This window comes from Bubalus kerabau, chromosome 3 (genome assembly GCF_029407905.1).
Source record: "Bubalus kerabau isolate K-KA32 ecotype Philippines breed swamp buffalo chromosome 3, PCC_UOA_SB_1v2, whole genome shotgun sequence".
In the NCBI taxonomy this organism is placed as follows: Eukaryota; Metazoa; Chordata; class Mammalia; order Artiodactyla; family Bovidae; genus Bubalus; species Bubalus kerabau.
This window is the reverse complement of record NC_073626.1, coordinates 68505062-68524658: the sequence shown is the minus strand read 5'-3', so window position 1 is coordinate 68524658 and position 19597 is coordinate 68505062. Positions and strand designations below refer to the sequence as shown.

General features: G+C 40.8%; 2 protein-coding genes across 3 annotated transcripts in view; both read right to left on the bottom strand.

Moving 5' to 3' along the window:
* CERKL (ceramide kinase like) overlaps nucleotides 1-18499 on the bottom strand; it is a 157865-nt gene extending 139366 nt beyond the window's left edge. Inside the window, exon 1 of the mRNA XM_055572031.1 lies at nucleotides 18396-18499. The gene's annotated coding sequence lies outside the window, so the exon portion shown is untranslated. The remainder of the gene's footprint in view (nucleotides 1-18395) is intronic.
* Nucleotides 9026-18509, bottom strand: NEUROD1 (neuronal differentiation 1). 2 transcript variants are annotated; one of them, XR_008711741.1, is made up of 3 exons: nucleotides 18396-18486; nucleotides 12867-13109; nucleotides 9026-11573 (listed from the first exon to the last, which is right to left on the bottom strand). XR_008711741.1 is itself a non-coding variant. In XM_055572034.1 (2 exons), exon 2 carries the CDS (start codon nucleotides 16815-16817, stop codon nucleotides 15747-15749), a length of 1071 nt encoding a protein of 356 aa, XP_055428009.1. In that variant the 5' UTR covers nucleotides 16818-16828; nucleotides 18396-18509; the 3' UTR covers nucleotides 14460-15746. The 2 variants fall into 2 exon arrangements, 1 of the variants encoding a protein (XP_055428009.1); XM_055572034.1 differs by lacking the exons at nucleotides 9026-11573; nucleotides 12867-13109 and adding an exon at nucleotides 14460-16828 and having other exon boundaries at nucleotides 18396-18509.
* Between the last annotated feature and the right edge of the window lie 1088 nt (nucleotides 18510-19597).

Below are 19597 nucleotides of genomic sequence, written 5' to 3'. Positions count from 1 at the left end.
TGGGGCCTAATTAAACTTAAAAGCTTTTACACAGCAAAGGAAACTACAAACAATGTGAAAAACAACCCTCAGAGTGGCTGGAGATAATAGCAAAGGAAACAACTAAGAATTAATTTCCAAAATATACAAGCAGCTTATACAACAACAAGAAAAACAAACAACCCAATCAAAAAGTGGGAAAAAGACCTAAACAGACATTTCTCCAAAGAAGACATACATGGCTAACAAACACATGAAAAGATGCTCAAGGCGGCTCATTATTAGAGAAATGCAAATCAAAACCACAATGAGATACCACCTCATACCAGTCAGAATGGACATCATCAAAAAGTCTACAAAAAATAAATGCTAGAGAGAGTGTGTGGACAAGGGAACCCTCTTGCATTGGTGGTAGGAATGTAAACTGATACAGCCACTATGGAAGACAGTATGGAGATTCCTTAAAAACTAGGAATAAAACCACCATATGACACAGCAATCCCACTCTGAGGTATATACACTGAGGAAACCAAAACTGAAAAAGACACATGTATCCCATTGTTTGTTGCAGCACTGTTTATAATGGCTAGAACATGGAGGCAACCTAGATGTCCATCGACAGATGAATGGATAAAGAAGCTGTGATACATATATACAATGGAATACTACTCAGCCATATAAAGGAATGAATACATTTGAGTCAGTTCTAAGGAGATGGATGAACCTAGAGCCTATTGCACAGAGTGAAGTAAGTCAGGAAGAGAAAGATAAATATCATATAGTGACACATATATATATGGAATCTAGAAAGATGGTACTGATGAATTTATTTGCAGGGCAGCAGTGGAGAAACAGACATAGAGAACAGACCTACGGACACAGTGGGAGGGGAGGAGGGAGAGAGTGAGATGCATGGAGAGAGTGACGTGGAAACTTACAATACCATATGTAAAATAGATAGCCAATGAAACTTGCTGTACGACTCAGGGAACTCAAACAGGGGCTCTGTGACCATCTAGAAGGGTGGGATGGGGAGGGAGATGGGAGGGAGGCTTGGGAGGGAGGGGACATGGGTATCCTTGTTGATATTTGACAGAAAACACCAAAGTTCTGCAAAGCAGTTATCCTTTAATTAAAAAATCAAGTGGCAAAGAAAAAGAAATTGAGGGCTTTTTAACAAATGAGACCTAGGCAAATTTATAAACTTTTGCACAGCAAAGGAAACCATAAACAAAATGAAAAGACAACCCATAAAATATGACAAAATATTTATAAGTGATGCCATTTATAAGGACTTAATCTCCAAAATATACAAATAGTTCATACAACTCAAAATCAATAATAATAGTGACAACCCAATCAAAAAATGGGCAGACCTAAATAGACATTTCTTCAAAGACACATAGATGCCCAACAGGCATATGAAAAGATGCTCAACATCACTAATTATCAGAGAAATGCAAATTAAAACCACAATGAAGTGTCACCTCACATGGGTCAGAACAGCCATCATCAAAAAGTCTACAAATAATAAATACTTGGGAAGGCATGTAGAAAAGGAACCCTCCTACACTGTTGAAGGGAATGTAAACTGGTGCAGCCATTATGAAGAACAGTATGGAGATTCCTTAAAAAACTAAAAATAGACTTGACATATGATCCTGCAATCCCACTCCTGGGCATATATCCAGGAAGGGCAAAAACTCTAATTTGAAAACATACATGGACCCCAATGTCCTAAAAATAGCCAACACACAGAAGCAACCTAGATGTTCATGGACAGATGAATGGATAAGGAAGATGTGGCATATACACACAATGGAATATTATTCAGCCTTAAAAAAGAATGAAATAATGCCATTTGTAGCAGCAATGATGAACCCACAGATTATCATATTAAGTAAAAAGTCAGGTAGTACAGCACTTATGTATGTACTCTAAAAAGAATAATATGAATGAACTTATTATAAAACAGAAACAGACTCACAGACATAGAAAACAAACTTATGGTTACCAGGGGGAAATGGGAGGGATAAATGAGGAATATGAATATGAGATTAATAGCTACATCAGTTCAGTTCAGTCACTCAGTCGTGTCCAACTCTTTGCGACCCCATGGACTACAGCACACCAGACTTCCCTGTCCATCACCAACTCCCAGACTTGCTTAAATTCATGTCCATCGAGCAGGTGATGTCATCCAACCATGTCATCCTCTGTCGTCCCCTTCTCCTCCTGCCTTCAATCTTTCCCAGCATCAAGGTCTTTTCCAATGAGTCAGTTCTTTGCATCAGGTGGCCAAAGTATTAGAGTTTCAGCTTCAGCATCAGTCCTTCCAATGAATATTCAGGACTGATTTCCTTTAGGACTGACTGGTTGGATCTTCTTGCAGTCAAAGGGACTCTGTAGAGTCTTCTCCAACACCACAGTTCAAAAGCATCAATTCTTTGGCACTCAGCTTTCTTTATAGTCCACCCTTCACACCCATACATGACCACTGGAAAAACCATAGCTTTGACTATGCTGACCTTTGTCAGCAAAATAATGTCTCTGTTTTTGAATATGCTGTCTAGGTTTTTCATAGCTTTTCTTCCAAGGAGTCTTTTAATTTCATGTCTGCAGTCACCATCTGCAGTGATTTGGGAGCCCAAGAAAATAAAGTCGGTCACTGTTTCCATTCTTTCCCCATCTATTTGCCATGAAGTGATGGGACTGGATGCCATGATATTAGTTTTTTGAGTGTTGAGTTTTAAGCCAGATTTTTCACTCTCCTCTTTCACTTTCATCAAGAGGCTCTTCAGTTCCTCTTCACTTTACTACTATATATAAAATAGATAAACAACAAATATTTATTGTATAGCACAGGGACCTATATCAATATCTTGTAATAACCTGTAATGGAAAAGAATCTGAAAAAGATTCCTGTCCACCTGAAACTGCCACAGTGTTACAAATCAACTATTGTCCATTAAAAAGCAACAACAAAAAAGAAACCAGGGGCTTTTCAACTCTCTATTTTGCTATGCCCAGGTATCAACAAGGACTTCACTGGTGGCTCCAGGATGGCTGCATCATTTTATCTCCCCAAAATGTAGAAGGGGCAAGGGCAGTTTCTTTTTGTGCAGTCCTAATGGCACCCCATTCCAGTACTCTTGCCTGGAAAATCCCACGGACGGAGGAGCCTGGTGGGCTGCAGCCCATGGGATCGCTAAGAGTCGGACACGACTGAGCGACTTCACTTTCACTTTTCACTTTCATGCATTGGAGAAGGAAATGGCAACCCACTCCAGTGTTCTTGCCTGGAGAATCCCAGGGACGGGGAAGCCTGGTGGGCTGCCGTCCATGGGGTCGCACAGAGTCGGACACGACTGAAGTGACTTAGCATAGCATAGCATATTTCTATGAGGGAAGAAAATGTTTTCCAAAAGCCCACCCAATAAATTTCCCATCAATACCATTGACTAGAACTGGGCAGTATGCCTGTGCTGTAGCTTCCGGAGAGACTGGGGAAAGTGTTTACAGCCTAGAAGAAGCTGTGGATGACTATTGGCTTGGCAACTAACAGTGTCATATCTTCCTTTTTCTTCCATTTATGCCTAACAAGACAACCCACCCCACACAATTTACTGACTTAAAGCAATGATTGATTATTTTTTCTTGTGACTGTGAGTTGGCTGCTAGGTAGGCCTGCTCCTCTGTGGAGTATCAACTGGATGCACCTGCATTTCACTGGAAGTTCAGCTGAGGCTGAAACACCCGAGATGGCTTCAGTTGCCTTTCTGACATCTCAGATGAGACGGCTGGAAGGGCTGGAGCCTTCCTGGACCTATCCCTTTACATTTGGTTTCTTGTCATTCAGTCATGTTGCCTGAGCTTTCTGAAATGAGGCTGTATCCCAAAAGAGCAAAATCAGAAGCTTCCAGGTCTTTTAAGGCCTAGACCTGGACTGACATAGCATCAGTTTTGCCACTTGCTGTCAGTCAAAGGTAGTCATAAAGAGAAAGGGAAATGGAGCATGCCATTTGATGGGAGTTATATTTAAAAGAGCATGTATATTGGGGCAGAAATTAACTTAGCAGACAGCTCAACACAGTCGTCCCTCTGGCCACAGTGGTTAACACCCCTTCTGTATGTAAAATGCACTCACTCCCTTTCTGCTGCTGCTGCTGCTAAGTCGCTTCAGTCGTGTCCGACTCTGTGCGACCCCATAGATGGCAGCCCACCAGGCTCCTCCACCCATGGGATTTTCCAGGCAAGAACACTGGAGTGGGGTGCCATTGCCTTCTCCAATGCATGAAAGTGAAAAGTGAAAGTGAAGTCACTCAGTCGTGTCCAATGTTTCGCGACCCCATGGACTGCAGCCTACCAGGCTCCTCCGCCCATGGGATTTTCCAGGCAAAAGTACTAGAGTCGGATGCCATTGCCTTCTCCACACTCCCTTGCAAGACCCCTCAAAATCTCACCTTACTACAAAATCAGATGCAAAGTCCCGGATCTCATAGATGAGGTTCTTTGGATGTGCTTCTCTTATTCTGGGAACCTGGAAACTAAAAATATGTTATCTTCCCACACATGTCAACATACAATGATGAGACAGGCAGAGGATAACTACAATAGATGCTCAAAAAGGGTGGGGGGCGGGAAATCCAGAAAGCACATCACAGTCTCTGGTCCACAGCAATTCTGAATTCCAAGCAGGTATGGGTCATTAGTTACCAACTCTCTGAGAAAGAGAACATTCCTTATCTTGCATCTAGTACTGCTCCCTAGGAGTGATCCCCTAATAAATAGTCCCCCTAATGAATAGCTCTTAGCTCCAGCCTCTGGGCTTTTGGTTCTGCCCTCCCTACTTTTCAACAAAAAAAATGGCCCATGGTGACAGCAGAATAGTTTTTCAGCCTTTTACTATCCATTAAAATTTGGAGGTCCAGAGGCTTCTTTTAATTTTGAACTCTGTCTTAGTCCAAGTGGCTAGAACTGCTTTAGTTATACTTTGACACAAACTATTTCTTTTATGCAAAAAAAAAAAAAAAACTTGTAAAGTTTATGTGGTTCATATATATATTAGGTCATATTATACAAAAGCCATTCCCAGAAGTCTCTTCAAGATCAGCCCCTCTGTACTTTGGACACCAATTCAGGGGATTAGGGTATAATACTTAATGTTCTTAGAAGTATTTTTGTTCAAGTAAACTGTCTTCTAGCTACAGGCTTGATTGCAGCTTGACCTGAGAGCATGTTTAACTGCAAGCAGCCTACATTTTATCTTTGCTTTGAGGACATTTTTTGCCTTTTTTTTTTTTTTTAGCCAGAGTATCTGCCCTGCACCTTCTTTAATTCCTCTAAATTACACTGACCTATTTACTCCCTTGTAAAACCTTAAAAGAAGCCAGTTGGTACTTACAATATTATGCCAAAAATCTCCTTAGCCATATCCACAAATTCACCTGGTGGTCTTCCTACTTCCAAGCCGTTGCAGGGGTGTCAGGGCTGTCTTTGCCCATCTACCCAATGGAGTCAGTCTTTGCTCTCCTGGGCTCCATGGCACATCATGTCAACTTCTCCCTAACAGCACCTCCACCTCTTTTATCCAAATGCATGAAAACCTGCAACTATCTTCTGCTTCCGCTCTGAAGTATGGGCTATTGAGAGATTTCCCCTGAACATGTGGGTTGAGGCCACCTCAAACTACTTCAGTATTACAGACCTCAAACTGTGCTTGGCTCTAAGCCCTGCTATGCTATGATTGACCAGTGCTCATGGAACTCGTTCTTCTTACTCCTGGAGAGGCTGCTCTAAAACCTTCAGTTTTCTCGTTCAACTCCCTCTCAGTTAGCATGTAATCATGCCTCCATCTTCACATGAAAGAACCTGGTAAGAATAAACTCCCATACGCTCTAACCCTGAGTCCTGAAATTCTCTTTCTCCACCCTGACTTGTCTCTATAAAAGGTATCTCTATGGTCCAAAGGAATTGTTTGTGTTCCAGACCTTCTTTGCTCCAGTCTGCCCAGCAACTTCCTCCATCAGACACACCCACATCTCACATATTATTCAATTTCATCTTTACTATATACAGTTTTCTCCATCTTTATGTATAAAAAAGACCAAGCAACAACAAAATCGCAGTCTCTTTGGTATCGCAGTCTCTTTGGTATCAAGCAGTTCTCCCAATTCAAACTGGTTTAAAAAATAAATAAATAAAGCCTAATTAGAAAGGTGGGGATAGATTATGAAGAGAACTGATCCAGTGGCTCAAATCATACAATGCAGAAACCAGTTCCTCTTCTCTTCTTCCCTCTGCCTTCTGTAATGTATCATTCTCTGCTCCATGTGAGTCCATCTACCCCACTCTCCTCTTCCAAACAGCCAAACGGCTGCTCCAGACCTCTAATCCAAATACCACATTTGTCAGAAGAGGAGCGCGTATCTCCGTTGCTACTTCCCATGTAAACCAGGGAAGTTTCTCTTCTCCAGTCACAGTAAACTTGTCTTGCATGTCATTTTACCTTAAGAAGTTAACATCTTTATCAGTCAGCAGGAGCAGGGTTGCAATGTGGTTTGAAAGAATTTTGAGGCTTAAAACAATGAAGGTTTATTTCTTACTCATGTCCGCATGAGGGCGAGCAGGGAACTGAAACAAGAATTAAGCATAAGAGACACAAGTACCAACAGTCCAAAAACAAAAAACGCTAAAAACAAGGTAGTGTCCCAGATCTGTGTAAACTAACACTTCTGATTAATTGAGTACCTTCAGAAGAAACCATCACTAACTGGTATTTTGAGAAATCAGTCAGATAACGAGATGTATAGTCCTGTATAACTAAGGTTGGCATCTTAGTTGCTGGGTTTTAAGTTCCCCAAAAGAGTCATGGCCCAAGGCCCTATATAACCTAGAAGAGAGAGAGCTTTTAGAAGTCATGGTTCTTACATTCACTTGGACCACAGTCATTTTCTTTAATTATGTAATTTTACAGGTCATAAAATTGTGTGTTGAATGCATATTGATGAACCCAAGGAAAATGTTATGTTTGTTTTTTCAGATGTCTATTTCTTAGTATACATACTGCCCTGCCTAGAGAATAAATATGGCATTTTTCACATGAAGAATTAATAAGTTTACAGTCTATACTTTTTATGCATTCTACAATAAGGCTTTTAAACAAAATCCCTCTTAGTTTATTGGATGTGTCTGTTCACACTTCACTAAATCTGGATGTCAGCTTAAGTTAATTCAAATGAATAAAACCCAATAAAACTTTTACATAATTCAGATGCTTATTAAATAGCTACTATTTGTCAGCTTGTTTAAATATCAAACCTGGTACTAACTAAAATATGCTGGTAGTTGTATATTGTGTCGTTAAAACTTCATGGTAAAATTTTATAAGATTTTAAATGAATTCTTCTGTATTTATGTATAGTTAGCATATCAATTCATTGTAGACTTATCTATTAGTTTCCTAGAAGCACCATAGCAAATTATGACAAACTGGGGTGGCTTGAAACAACAGAAATGTATCGTGCACACTTCTGGAGACCAGAAGTCCCAAATCAAGGTGTCTGCAGACTTGGTTCCTTCCTGGTGTCTCAGAGGGAAAATCGAATGTTCCGTGCCTTTATCATAGATTCTGGTGGTTGCTGGCAAATCTAACAATTCTCCCTTGGCATAGAGACCTGTCACTCTAATCTCTGCCTGCATCTCTGTTCTCCCCTTGTGTTGTCTGCATGTTCTGTCTCTCCTGATAAGGACAACAGTCCCCTTCTTATAAGGATTACTCTAATCCAGTATGACTTCATCTTAACTACATCTTAAGATGCATTATTTGAACCCTATCCAGGTAGGATCACATTATGAGGTAGCATGAATTTTGGGGACTGGAAGGAGAGTATTACTAAACTCAGTACAGCATATATTTCTTTCCTTAACAATATATTTTTAAGTAAGATAAATGCATTTTTAGTTAATTAAACATGAAACATTTAGGAAAAAAATATCTCTTTACTCAATATTTTTAATATGTTCATCAGAATCAAATGAACACTAAAATAGAGTTTCTTTATCCAAAAATCGTATGTTGGGATTTCAAAATATCTAAATAAGTAGGCTTGCCTGCGTTAACTAAGGAATTCTTTCAGTGAAAATAATTTAAGTAAATATCCATACTCAGATTCTAGTTGTATCTTGTGTGCATTTTACTACTATTTATTGTGTATTTAATCATTTGCTGAAAATTATTCAGTTATCTAGCAATGGCAAGTGAGATTATCCCAAGTCTCCTTTTAGAATTCTAGTATATTTTCCGCTCAGTTCTTGGATATGAACATTTCTTGGCCCCATACTTTCAACCTACCACAGATTATAAATGTATAATTCCCTGCCATGAGTAGACAAGGACTGCACTCATTAGTGACACTGCTGCTGCTGCTGCTGCTGCTAAGTCGCTTCAGTCACGTCCGACTCTGTGTGACCCCCTAGACGGCAGCCCACCAGGCTCCCCCGTCCCTGGGATTCTCCAGGCAAGAACACTGGAGTGGGTTGCCATTTCCTTCTCCAATGCATGAAAGTGAAAAGTGAAAGTGAAGTCACTCAGTCATGTCCCATTCTTAGCGACCCCATGGACTGCATGCCACCAGGCTCCTCCATCCATGGGATTTTCCAGGCAAGAGTACTGGAGTGGGCTGCCATTGCCTTCTCCATAGTGACATTCAGTTCAGTTCAGTTCAGTCACTCAGTCGTGTCCAACTCTTTGCGACCCCATGAATCGCAGCATGCCAGGCCTCCCTGTCCATCACCATCTCCCGGAGTTCACTCAAACTCACGTCCATCGAGTCAGTGATGCCATCCAGCCATCTCATTCTCTGTCGTCCCCTTCTCCTCCTGCCCCCAATCCCTCCCAGTATCAGAGTCTTTTCCAATGAGTCAACTCTTTACATGAGGTGGCCAAAGTATTAGGGGTAAGGAATTAACCCTTTTTTTATTCTTGGTCATAACTGACATCATCCAGAGAAAACACTAAAGAAATCTTATTGATGTGCTAAGTTTATACAATAAACATTTTGAAGTAGATATTATAGTTTAGATAATTCAGCAATATTTATCTCAATCAATAGAGCATTCTGTATACGATTATTTTAAAGAACACTAGTTATTCTTCAGTTTTCAATGATTTTATACTAAATCACCTTTCAAGAATACTGATTCTTCCATTTTTTTTTCTGCATCCTAAACAGCTCTCCTCAGAGAAGGCAATGGCACCCCACTCCAGTAGTCTTGCCTGGAAAATCCCATGGATGGAGGAGCCTGGTAGGCTGCAGTCCATGGGGTCGCTGAGTTGGACATGACTGAGCGACTTCACTTTCATTTTTCACTTTCATGCATTGGAGAAGGAAATGGCAACCCACTCCAGTGTTCTGAAGTGACTTAGCAGCAGCAAACAGCTCTCCTAATAATTCACCTGTGCTATTAAAACCACCCAATGTCGCTGAAAATAATGACTCTATGTTTTCCCTTAATTGTGTTGTATTGACAAGGAAAATCATATTCCCCATAAACTTAACGGCATTTCTAATCTATTTGATACATTAGAGAAAGATGGATTTAACCAACAACTGTTGTGACTATAAAGCACTCCTTTTCATTGTGGATTTCTATTTCTGTCCCATCATCTGCCTCTGTGTAGCTTATTTTTAATTTGTCAAATGCTACTCAGCTTCTCAAACTCATTGTTGGGGTACATACTCATGATGGATTAGATTCTGATCTACTGTAATCTAAACTCTTCAGTGATGATACAGAAGTTTGGGGCAATTTTACATAACACCAGTAATAAATCAAGAACTATTGCTGAAAGAATGATGAACAGAAAGGGGGAAAGTAGCATGCTTTTGAGTTCTTAACCGTTTAAAAAAAAAATGGCATGATCTGGACAGAGCTTGTAACATTTTAGGTCTCCTTTTATTCCAATTCGAAATTATATTTAACCAATCAATATCAATAAAAAGAAAAGATTCCTGGTAACTCATGATTACTAATGCTCAGAAGGGGTGGGGTGGGGGGGAGTTTGGTGCCATGGTGTCACAGAAAATTAATTTCAGTTGTTCTCTTTTTATAGAATTAATGCTTATAACTTTCACTGGGATGAGAATCATCTGTAGCGCTCTCCATTCTCAACTGACTTAATTTGTAGCATAGTGGTTAAGGTTTTGGCATCATATTAGTGTAATTTGATTTGTTCATATTTATTGAGGACCTGTGGGTCTTCTGAGCACCAGAGAAACAGCAACAAGCAAATCAGATAAGGTTCATTTTCTTGTGAAGCCCACATTCTATTGAGAGAGGTAGATAATTTAAAAATAAGCAAGATAACATCAGATGGATAAAGGGGCCATATAGTAGTGATTTTGATTAAGCTGAAAACAATGATTTTGGTTTGGTTGGTTGCTACTTTAAATTGGAATCAGGAAGAACTTGAGGAAAGTTGCTTCTGAGTTAGAACCTGAAGGAAGGAAATCAGTAATGAAATATCTACATATCCCAGCTTCTCAACGTTTCTCCATCTGTGAAATAAGATACAGGGCTACTCTGATGATTAAATATGGGAATGAATGGAAAACACTTAGCACTTACCTAATAAGTGTGGGAAGCCTTTCTTGTGACTGCCTGCTCCTTATGACATCAAAGCACAAAGCAGAGTTAGCTTTTAATCTTATTAACAGTAAAGTAAGTCACCAAATTAGAGCTTCCCAGATGGTTCAGCGGTAGAGAATCCGCCTGCCAATGCAGGAGATGCAGGTTTGATCCCTGGGTTGGGAAGATCCCCTGGCGAAGGAAATGGCAACCCAATCCCATATTCTTGCCTGGGAAATCCATAGATAGAGGAGCCTAGTGGGCTACAGTCCATGGGGTTGCAAAAGAGTTGGACTGGACTTAGCAACTAAATAACAACAAAGTTACCAAGTTAGCTCAAGAATGAGAAATTAAATTTACTCTCTCATCTCTAGATGTCATTTCACAATCCAGGAGCTCTAGATTACTCCATACCTGGGGATTCATAAAGATGGTTACTGTCACCATCCGCCTATCTCTAAGTTAGCTGGGCAGTTAGCACAATACTGTTGAGATAGCCAAATCACATTTAGTGTATCTGAAGATTTAGTCCAGGATTAACATGATACTCTGCCTTTTAAGATATTTTAAGATTAGCAATTTACACAGAAGTCCCCAGAGGCCGCTGCCTTGTCTCGTTGATGCCACTAGTTTGGTTACACAGCTAATTCCATCAGAGCCACTGAACCAAATGTTCGTGTGTGTGAAGAGAGTCCATGAGTCAATTGCCAGCACAGAATTCTTCCTGACATAGGAAGGCAGATGATCTCAACTTCGGAGTGCATACAGTGCAGATTTCTAGTTGAATGGCTCTTGACAATAGTGTCCTCTGAAACATAATGCCTGGCCAGGAGCCAGTGATTATGCCACCATACAAATCACCATGCATCTGATGCCAGAACGCCTCTGTGCATGGTAACAACAAGAGTTCTCAGTCCTGGTGTTCCACAAGATGTTGCGTTGGCTCTTTTATTCTTTATCAGATCCTGGAATTAAAGATTTTATTTAGATGGCTTTCAGGAAACAAGCAATGGTGGTAGAAAAGGAAAAGAGGAGATTTTAGTGTAGTTTAAGAAACAGCTCTGTTATTATATGATTCCCATTAGGATGAAATCAGCCTATGTTTTGAAACCTAGTTTTATTAATTGTTTAATAGATATTTTCACTTTAAAGCTCTTGTTTAATTATAGAAGTAAAACAGCTTGGTTCAAACTGTTAGCTAATGATCCGTGTATCATTTTAGTAACGGCTAGCTTCTTTCAGAAATGCATTAATTTTGTAAGAATTATAGACTTTCAAATGTGAAAACAGTTTTTTTAAGATTAATAAATTATAAAGCTTATGATTCACTTTAATATTATTTTCTATAACATATTATAAACCTAAACTTGGTAGGACATTCCTAAGATATAAGCTTCTGTTTTAATTTATGTTTTGTTGTCTTTTTAAGAGTAAAAGTAGATAGATCATACTGTATTTGTCATTGATGACGCAAATGAAATCTAAGTTATACAGAATTCAAAAGGAATTCTGTACCAGTTAAAATATTTAGTTAAAATATTTCATCTCCAACTATAAAATTGTCTACTGATTTTAAACACCACCTTATTCTGGAAATAACTCATCAGAGCATTTTCACGTTAAATAAGTAGATCTAAACATCTTATTTGATGGGAATAGTAATTATTCAAGATGAGGGAACACCCAGAACCCTAAATACTACTGGTAAGCAGACATATATAACAACACTAAAAGAAATGTTTTCCCCAATGAAGCTATAGTTGCCGATGTTTCTTCCTTTTGGTCGCTTTTCACTTAGTAGAACATTTTCTATTCTAGATATAGGCATTGGCCAATTATGAAAACTGTAAGAGTCTCTTTTAAATATGCCGAGCAATTTCAAAAGAAAAGAAAAAAATGATTGAAAAGGTTTCTTGTGGTTTGAAAATGCCTTCCAAATATTCATTAAACATTTAAGTGAGTAAATTTGTAGAATATGTTTCTGACATTGGCACTGGTTCTGTGGTATTTCTCTGATCAGATGGAAGTGCTGTGTATATGCAGAGTGCATTCAGTTCATTCATGCATAAACAATATCATTTTCATAAATTAAAACCTCCCCTGCAGAAGGAACATCTGTGCCTGCCTTTGAATAAAAGATGGTGGCATGTGAGTTACTCCTTGACTGACTGAAAGAATCTCTAAGCTTAGAATGAAGTTATACATGTAAAATGGGGGGGGGGGCAATATCAAACCTAATTTGGAGTCTTCATTCCTACCTTACAAAAAATAATCCACAGATTTCACTGCTTGCTGTTTTAAAAGCTGGAATTCTTAAAATGGCATCCTTTTATTTCTTCTGTTCATTACAGCAACAGTTTTTAGTTTGCATGAAGAAGTTTAATTTTCATTATAGGTGAAACTGAGCTGCTGAATAGATCACATAAGATCTGAATGTTCACTTTATGGTCTCCTAGGCTGGAAGGCTGGCAGTGTTCAGATATCATCTCAGTATTATGTCTCTTAAAGAAAGAACAGTGAAAGCAATCTTGGATATAGGAAGCAACAGCTTGATTCCAAAATAACAACTCTGTTTCACTTGGAATGAGATGATTGCATTTTGGATAAAGTTGGGACTAACTTAAAAGTATTTCTGCCATGTGATGAAGGCTGATGGAAAACATGCTAAAATGATATATTTTAAATTGCACTCAAACATTTTTTTAATGTTGAAATATTCCTTACTGCTACTGTCACCGCTTGACGTAGCCCCATTGGCAACGTTATTAGTATGGCTAATTGTTCCTGTCCATTAGATTACTCACATTTTTCTGGAGCCGCTTGCTAAATGAGGTCAGCTCTCTGGAACCCCTAAATCACCAATGAGAACGGGATTAAAGGAACAAGCTTGGGAAGGGAGGTAGTCATCCAACGTGGCATCCGAATCAGAGGAAGAACAATGGAGTCACTAATGACAGTAATCAGAGCACCACAGTAGAGCCAGGGCACAAGTGCCAACATGCTATTCCCTAGAAATTGCTCCTGTCAGTCAACACATCCAGAGGGAGAGAAATGCCAAACTTTTTTAGTGGCCTTACCAATGGACAGAATCATCTCTACGTTTTTTTCAGTGAGTTCCATTTATGAAACAGGAAAATAGTACACCAAAGGGGGTGAGGAAACAATTAGACCATCCAAAACATATCACAGTACAAATAGCATGTTCTTGAGTACAAGTAGTTCATTACTACTTTTTGCTGAAGAATTACTTAAATCATCACAATTACATAACAATGATAAAAATGCCACTTCTTGGATTCTTTAATCAAATCATTTCTCTCATATTCTAAAGGTATATCACTTTCTCTTCAGGATATGACTATTTTGCAGTACAGAATGTTTCAGTTCAGGTACAGATAGAAAAGGACTAAGAAAAAGGTAAAAAAAAAAATTAGTATGTTCTTAGATATGTAGATAAACTAAGCTAGGATACTTGTTTGGGTCTTGTTTGTTAAGAATTAACTAAATCCCCTCTAAAAAAAAATCGAAGAAAACACAAACTCATATAAAGGGATGGAAACCAAAACCAAAAATACAACTGTTGGTCTCTTCACAAACCTCACCCAACCCCAGCCTCATAGTCCAAGTAATGAAATATCAGTTAGGTTCATTCTCTAACTACAAAGAGTTGGTCACTCCCTAAGCAAGATAAACAGACTAGAGAGTTTGTGTTAAACTAAACTTTTTAATTTTTTTCTACAAATAGAACTTAGTATTTTTTTAACTCAGCAAGTTAAGCAATTGTTCTCCTCAGGAATTATTTTTTTAAAATCACTTTAAGAAGAAATGCAACAATTGTTCAGATTTTTCAATACTATTTTATTGCAACTGGATGAGTGTTTTCTAAGTTGTGCATTACACCATAATATACAGGATTACAAACAAGATTACAGTACATATTGATTCCAGTGGTACCAGTATCACATCTCAAACAGCACTTATTCTGGACTGCATTTTACATGCAAAAGCTATTGTTCTAATTATGAATTAAATGGTTTGAATTTATTTAAGCTACTGTACTAATTGACTACAATAGGTATAAAATCCCAACATTAACAACCTGATTAGATTTAGGCTCAGATTCATTACATGAATATATGACAAACCACCATTTGTGTGACTATGTATAAAATCATGCATTTATATTTTCTGGAAACATCAATAGCTTCAGATTCTCTGTAAAATCATGGGATGCAAAGGAGTAAAAGACTAAAAAGAAACAGTGCAAATTGTATGTGATAGTCAAGCAGCTTTTGATTTGAAGAAGGGTATGTTGGCATTTGTTTATAATATGTATATACAAGCTTGAGCAAGTACTGAATTGATATGTTTTGATAGGGAATACATCTCTTGTTTTTATTCATTCTCTTAAGAATTATGGATCTGGTTTTCATTTTAAGGAGAGAGAACGACTTTAAAGTGAAATGAACTGCTCAAATTGTGCAATTTTCTTTAACAATTAGAGAAGAAAGAAGTGCTAAGGCAACACAACAACTTTCTAAGCACTTTTCTGCTGGTTTAAATTAGTTAAATTATTTTGTATAAATTAGATATAATTTCTACTTTTCTGATATGTATAAAAATTGATGAAGCTGCATGGTTTTAAAATAGGAAATCCACATTATAAAAAGTCATTAAAAATTCTGTACAAAATCACAACAAAATAATTCAGCATGGGAAAGGTAACAAGTAGTAAAATGCTGGTTGAAAAATATATATTTATATATATTTTAATTGGCCCATTACTAGTTTAAAAATTGCATAGATCCTAATTATTGCTTGTGATTTTGTTATCCCGATCAGATAATTAATATGATCTGAATACAGCTGCACCAAATTTGTGGTGCATTTTTTTTAACTTTACTGTATTATTTTTTTAAAATAGAAGAGCTATAGAAAATAATACATAAAGTGAACAGGAACTTTGATCCCCTGTTTCTACCAAAGGCAGTAACGACAATAAATACATATATCACTTGAAGCTTGGAGTATTTGCACTTTGCAGCAGTAATACTCAAAGGGCTGCCTTTTGTAAACACGACAGTCACTGTTTAAGCACAGTGGGTTCGTTTCCCAGGGACGGTGAAACTGACGTGCCTCTAATCGTGAAAGATGGCATTGAGCTGGGCACTCATGACTCGCTCATGATGTGAATGGCTATCGAAGGACATAATATTGTCTATAGGGATCTCACAGCGAGGGGCAGAGGCGCCCGAGAAGACTGATCCGTGGCTTTGGGCCCCTGCCAGGGTCGCTGCAGGATAGTGCATGGTAAAGGCATAATTTTTCTCAAACTCGGCGGACGGTTCGTGTTTGAAAGAGAAGTTGCCATTGATGCTGAGCGGCGGGCTGAGGGGTCCGTCAAAGGAAGGACTGGTGCAATCAGTCAGAGGGCTCTCAAAGAAAGGTTCCAGCGCTGCGCTGTAGGCGTGAGGCGGCGGCTTGACGTGGAAGACATGGGAGCTGTCCATGGTGCCGTAGGGCGGGCTGGGCAGCCCCGGAGACTGGTAGGAATAGGGGTGCACAGGGAAAGAAGCGCTGGCGGTCGGCAGGTGAGCAGGCATGTCCTGGTTCTGCTCAGGCAGAAAAGTTCGAGGATTGAGCTGCAGGCAGCCAGCAACCAGGTTGGTGGTGGGCTGGGATAAACCCTTGCAGAGCGTCTGTACAAAGGAGACCAGGTCAGGGCTTTTCCCTGAACGCAAGATTTCCGACAGAGCCCAGATGTAGTTTTTGGCCAAGCGCAGTGTCTCAATTTTGGACAGCTTCTGCGTCTTAGAGTAGCAGGGCACCACCTTGCGCAGGTTGTCCAGCGCTGCGTTCAGCCCGTGCATGCGGTTCCGCTCCCGGGCGTTGGCTTTCATGCGTCTCAGCTTAAAACGCTCGAGGCGCGCCTTCGTCATCTTCTTCTTTTTGGGGCCGCGTCTCTTAGGCTTTTGATCGTCGTCCTCCTCTTCCTCTTCTTCCTCCTCTTCCAGGTCCTCATCTTCCTCTTCCTCCTCTCCCCCGTTCCTCAGTGAGTCCTCTTCCGCGTTCATGGCTTCGAGGTCATCCTCCTTTTTGTCTGTCTCGTGCTCCTCGTCCTGAGAACTAAGACACTCATCTGTCCAGCTTGGAGGACCCTGAGGCTGAGGCTCTCCCATCAGCCCACTCTCGCTGTACGATTTGGTCATGGTTAGGTTTCCTACATTCAACAGGGGAGAGGGGAAAACAGAAAAGGAGAAAAACGCTACATTCAAAAACTACAAAGGCCTTCAGCTCTCACTAGCCCTAGAGAAATGCATATGAAAAGAACTACCAGCGGATTACAAAATGAATGCCCCCGAGGAAAAGTTAAATGCAGTTTTATAATGGCCTGTGTGTGCCCGGCTGGTACGTAGGAGACAGGACAGGGCTGCGTGCGAATAGGAGCTAGAATAAGTGTCATAAGTATACTTCTGGTGTATGTTTCCTTGTGATTAAGTGTGTTTATAGTGATTATCCGGTAGGATAATGTGTGTGAAAATAAGTGTGAATTTCGGCGACTTCATGTTTATTTGCATGAGTTCAAAGTCACAACTCCACAAAAAAAGACGAGTTTGAAAATTACAATTATGTTTCCATCTCGGTTCTGGCCTCCCCGCACTCGGCGATTAAAGTTGAAGATCCCTTACGTAATTTACTAATGCTGGCAGTGATTTTTAAGAAGATTATACGGAGTGGAGATTGAAAAGCAAATGCATGGTGGAGAAAAAGTATTTTCCACAAAATTATTTCACCATCAACGAAACATCTGGTAACAAAAGTGGGCGGGGGGTTTCCATCCCACCCTTGCCTTTCTTTTCTCACCTCCCATCCCGCTGACCCTCTGCTGAATTTCCACCTTGTATAAAAGCGCTTACTACCGGGCCAGAACCCGGGGCGCGGCGCAGAGGGTTCCTCCGCGCGCCGGGGATCAGGTGCGAAAGGCTCCTCTCTAATAAACAGCCCATTGAAAGGGCCGCCCGCTCTTTATTGGGGCTTTTCAAAGTTCGCCTCAAACCTCCTTTTAAAAGATTGAGTAATTATAATGGTCAGCGAATGGCAATGGCGAAGTTGCTGCTTCTTATAAGGAAAATAAAAAGCCTTTAGTTAGACAACTGAATTTCTGGCTCCTGCAGTGGGTGCTGGGGACTTGGCCGACTCTGGGACAGTAACAGGTAGCAGGAGTGGGTCCCTCTCTCTTTCTCCACATTTTATCCCCTCTCAACTAAAGTACCTCTCAACTCGGTTTATTTTCTAGGGTGTGTATATTCAAAGTATCAATACCCCTTTCATTCAATGAAAAAATAATTTGCTATTCCCAACGTGCATAAAATACATGTCTACAAAATAAATCTTGGTAACGTGGGCTTTTTTTTTTTTTTTCACCCTTATTGATAGAAGTGAAATACTGAAGTAGTTATCTGCTTTCAGAACTTTGAAATCACCACTAGGAAATAATCATAGAGCTATAGGACATTATATTTTTAAAAAATCCAAAGACGATCCTATACTTTTTCCCCTCCAAAAAACAAACAACAACAAAAAAAAGTAAAACATTTTTTAAAATGATTAGGCCTGCAGCGGGTATTTGAGTGATGCGACTCAAACTGTGTGCGTATTCGCCTTGCAATTATGAAAAGGAATGCCTGTCTCAACGCATAAACGCGCTTACAGACCCACACACACAGAATATGTAGGTACATCTTCAATTGCTTTTATTCCTAATAAAAATTAAAGGATTTAATTACCTGCAGTTGTTAGTAAGTCCTGAGCAGTGGTGGTCTCATAACCCTGGGGCCTCTGGGCGCCGTGCCTTCTGCGTGGGGCGAATTCCTCGTGTCCCGGCAGCGCGGGCGCTCAGGTTATATAGCCGAGTTGGTGATGCTGAGCGCGGGCGGGGCCAGGAGCCTCGCGGGCGAGCAGGTTCCAGCGGCCCGCGCCTGCGCACGCGCCGGGGTTCCGCGCTCCCTTCCCTTTCGCCCTCCTCCTCCCGCCCCCGCCCCTTCAGCCTTGCTCCTCTCCCGCCCGCATCCGACTCCAGCTCCCCTCTCCCCTACCCCTACCCCCGCCCCATCTCCTTCCTCCCCGGCATGCGCCATATGGTCCTCCCAGTCCAGCCAAGAGCCGGGGACCACGTGACCTGCCCATTTGTATGCCGCGGAGCGCTCCATTCCGGCCCCTTTGTGGCCAGAAGAAAGTGGCCCATCTGTCGCCAGTTAGAGACTCCGCGGACCTGTTTTTACCCGCAGGAGAGATTAACCCTTTCAGGCGGCAGAAGGGAGAAGGGGCGCGCGGTGGGGGGAGAGACGGGGGGGAAGGAGTTGGAGAGAAGAGAGCGGGAAAGCGAACACCGACTGGCTTTAGATCAGAGTGAGTGGCCCGCGTTGGGGCGGTAAGTAGGGCAAAGGTGAAAGAAGCAGAAGCCGAGACTCCTTTGGACTCCTCGCCCAGGCACTGGCTTCCCGGGCACTCCCTACCCTCTCTAAGGTGTCAATCTCTTGGTTTCTCCCTCTTAGTAGACGCTTTGTTCGTTGGCACCAAAGAGTGGCTTCTCCCAGTCTCCACCAGCCCCTTAAGCAACATTTATTCTGTATTAAAACAGCTTTATCTGTAAACGCAGCTGTGAGACTAGTCCCTAGCCTCCTTAACTGGGTCGCCCACGCCCAACCTCAACAGTAGAGAAAATTTGGTACTGGTCACTCTACTTCACCATCCGTGCAACCCGGCCCTCGTGGCCCTCGCCTACCCTTGTCCCTGGAGACTCCTCACTCTGTCCATATACCCCTCTTGCCTGTAGTCCTTGTCCTCAGATCGCGCTAGTCCTTGGCTTCAGTGGCCTCCGGAGCTCTCTTGCATGAAAGCTAGAGGACTTCTCTGACGCTAAGATTCTGCCGTTTAACCAAGGTCATTGGATGGATGTAAAGTGTGCCCTCGCCCTGGCTCCCTGCCG

Excerpts from the sequence above, each read along its gene's own strand:
- NEUROD1 (XM_055572034.1), bottom strand. The coding sequence starts at position 16,817 with ATGACCAAATCGTACAGCGAGAGTGGGCTGATGGGAGAGCCTCAGCCT.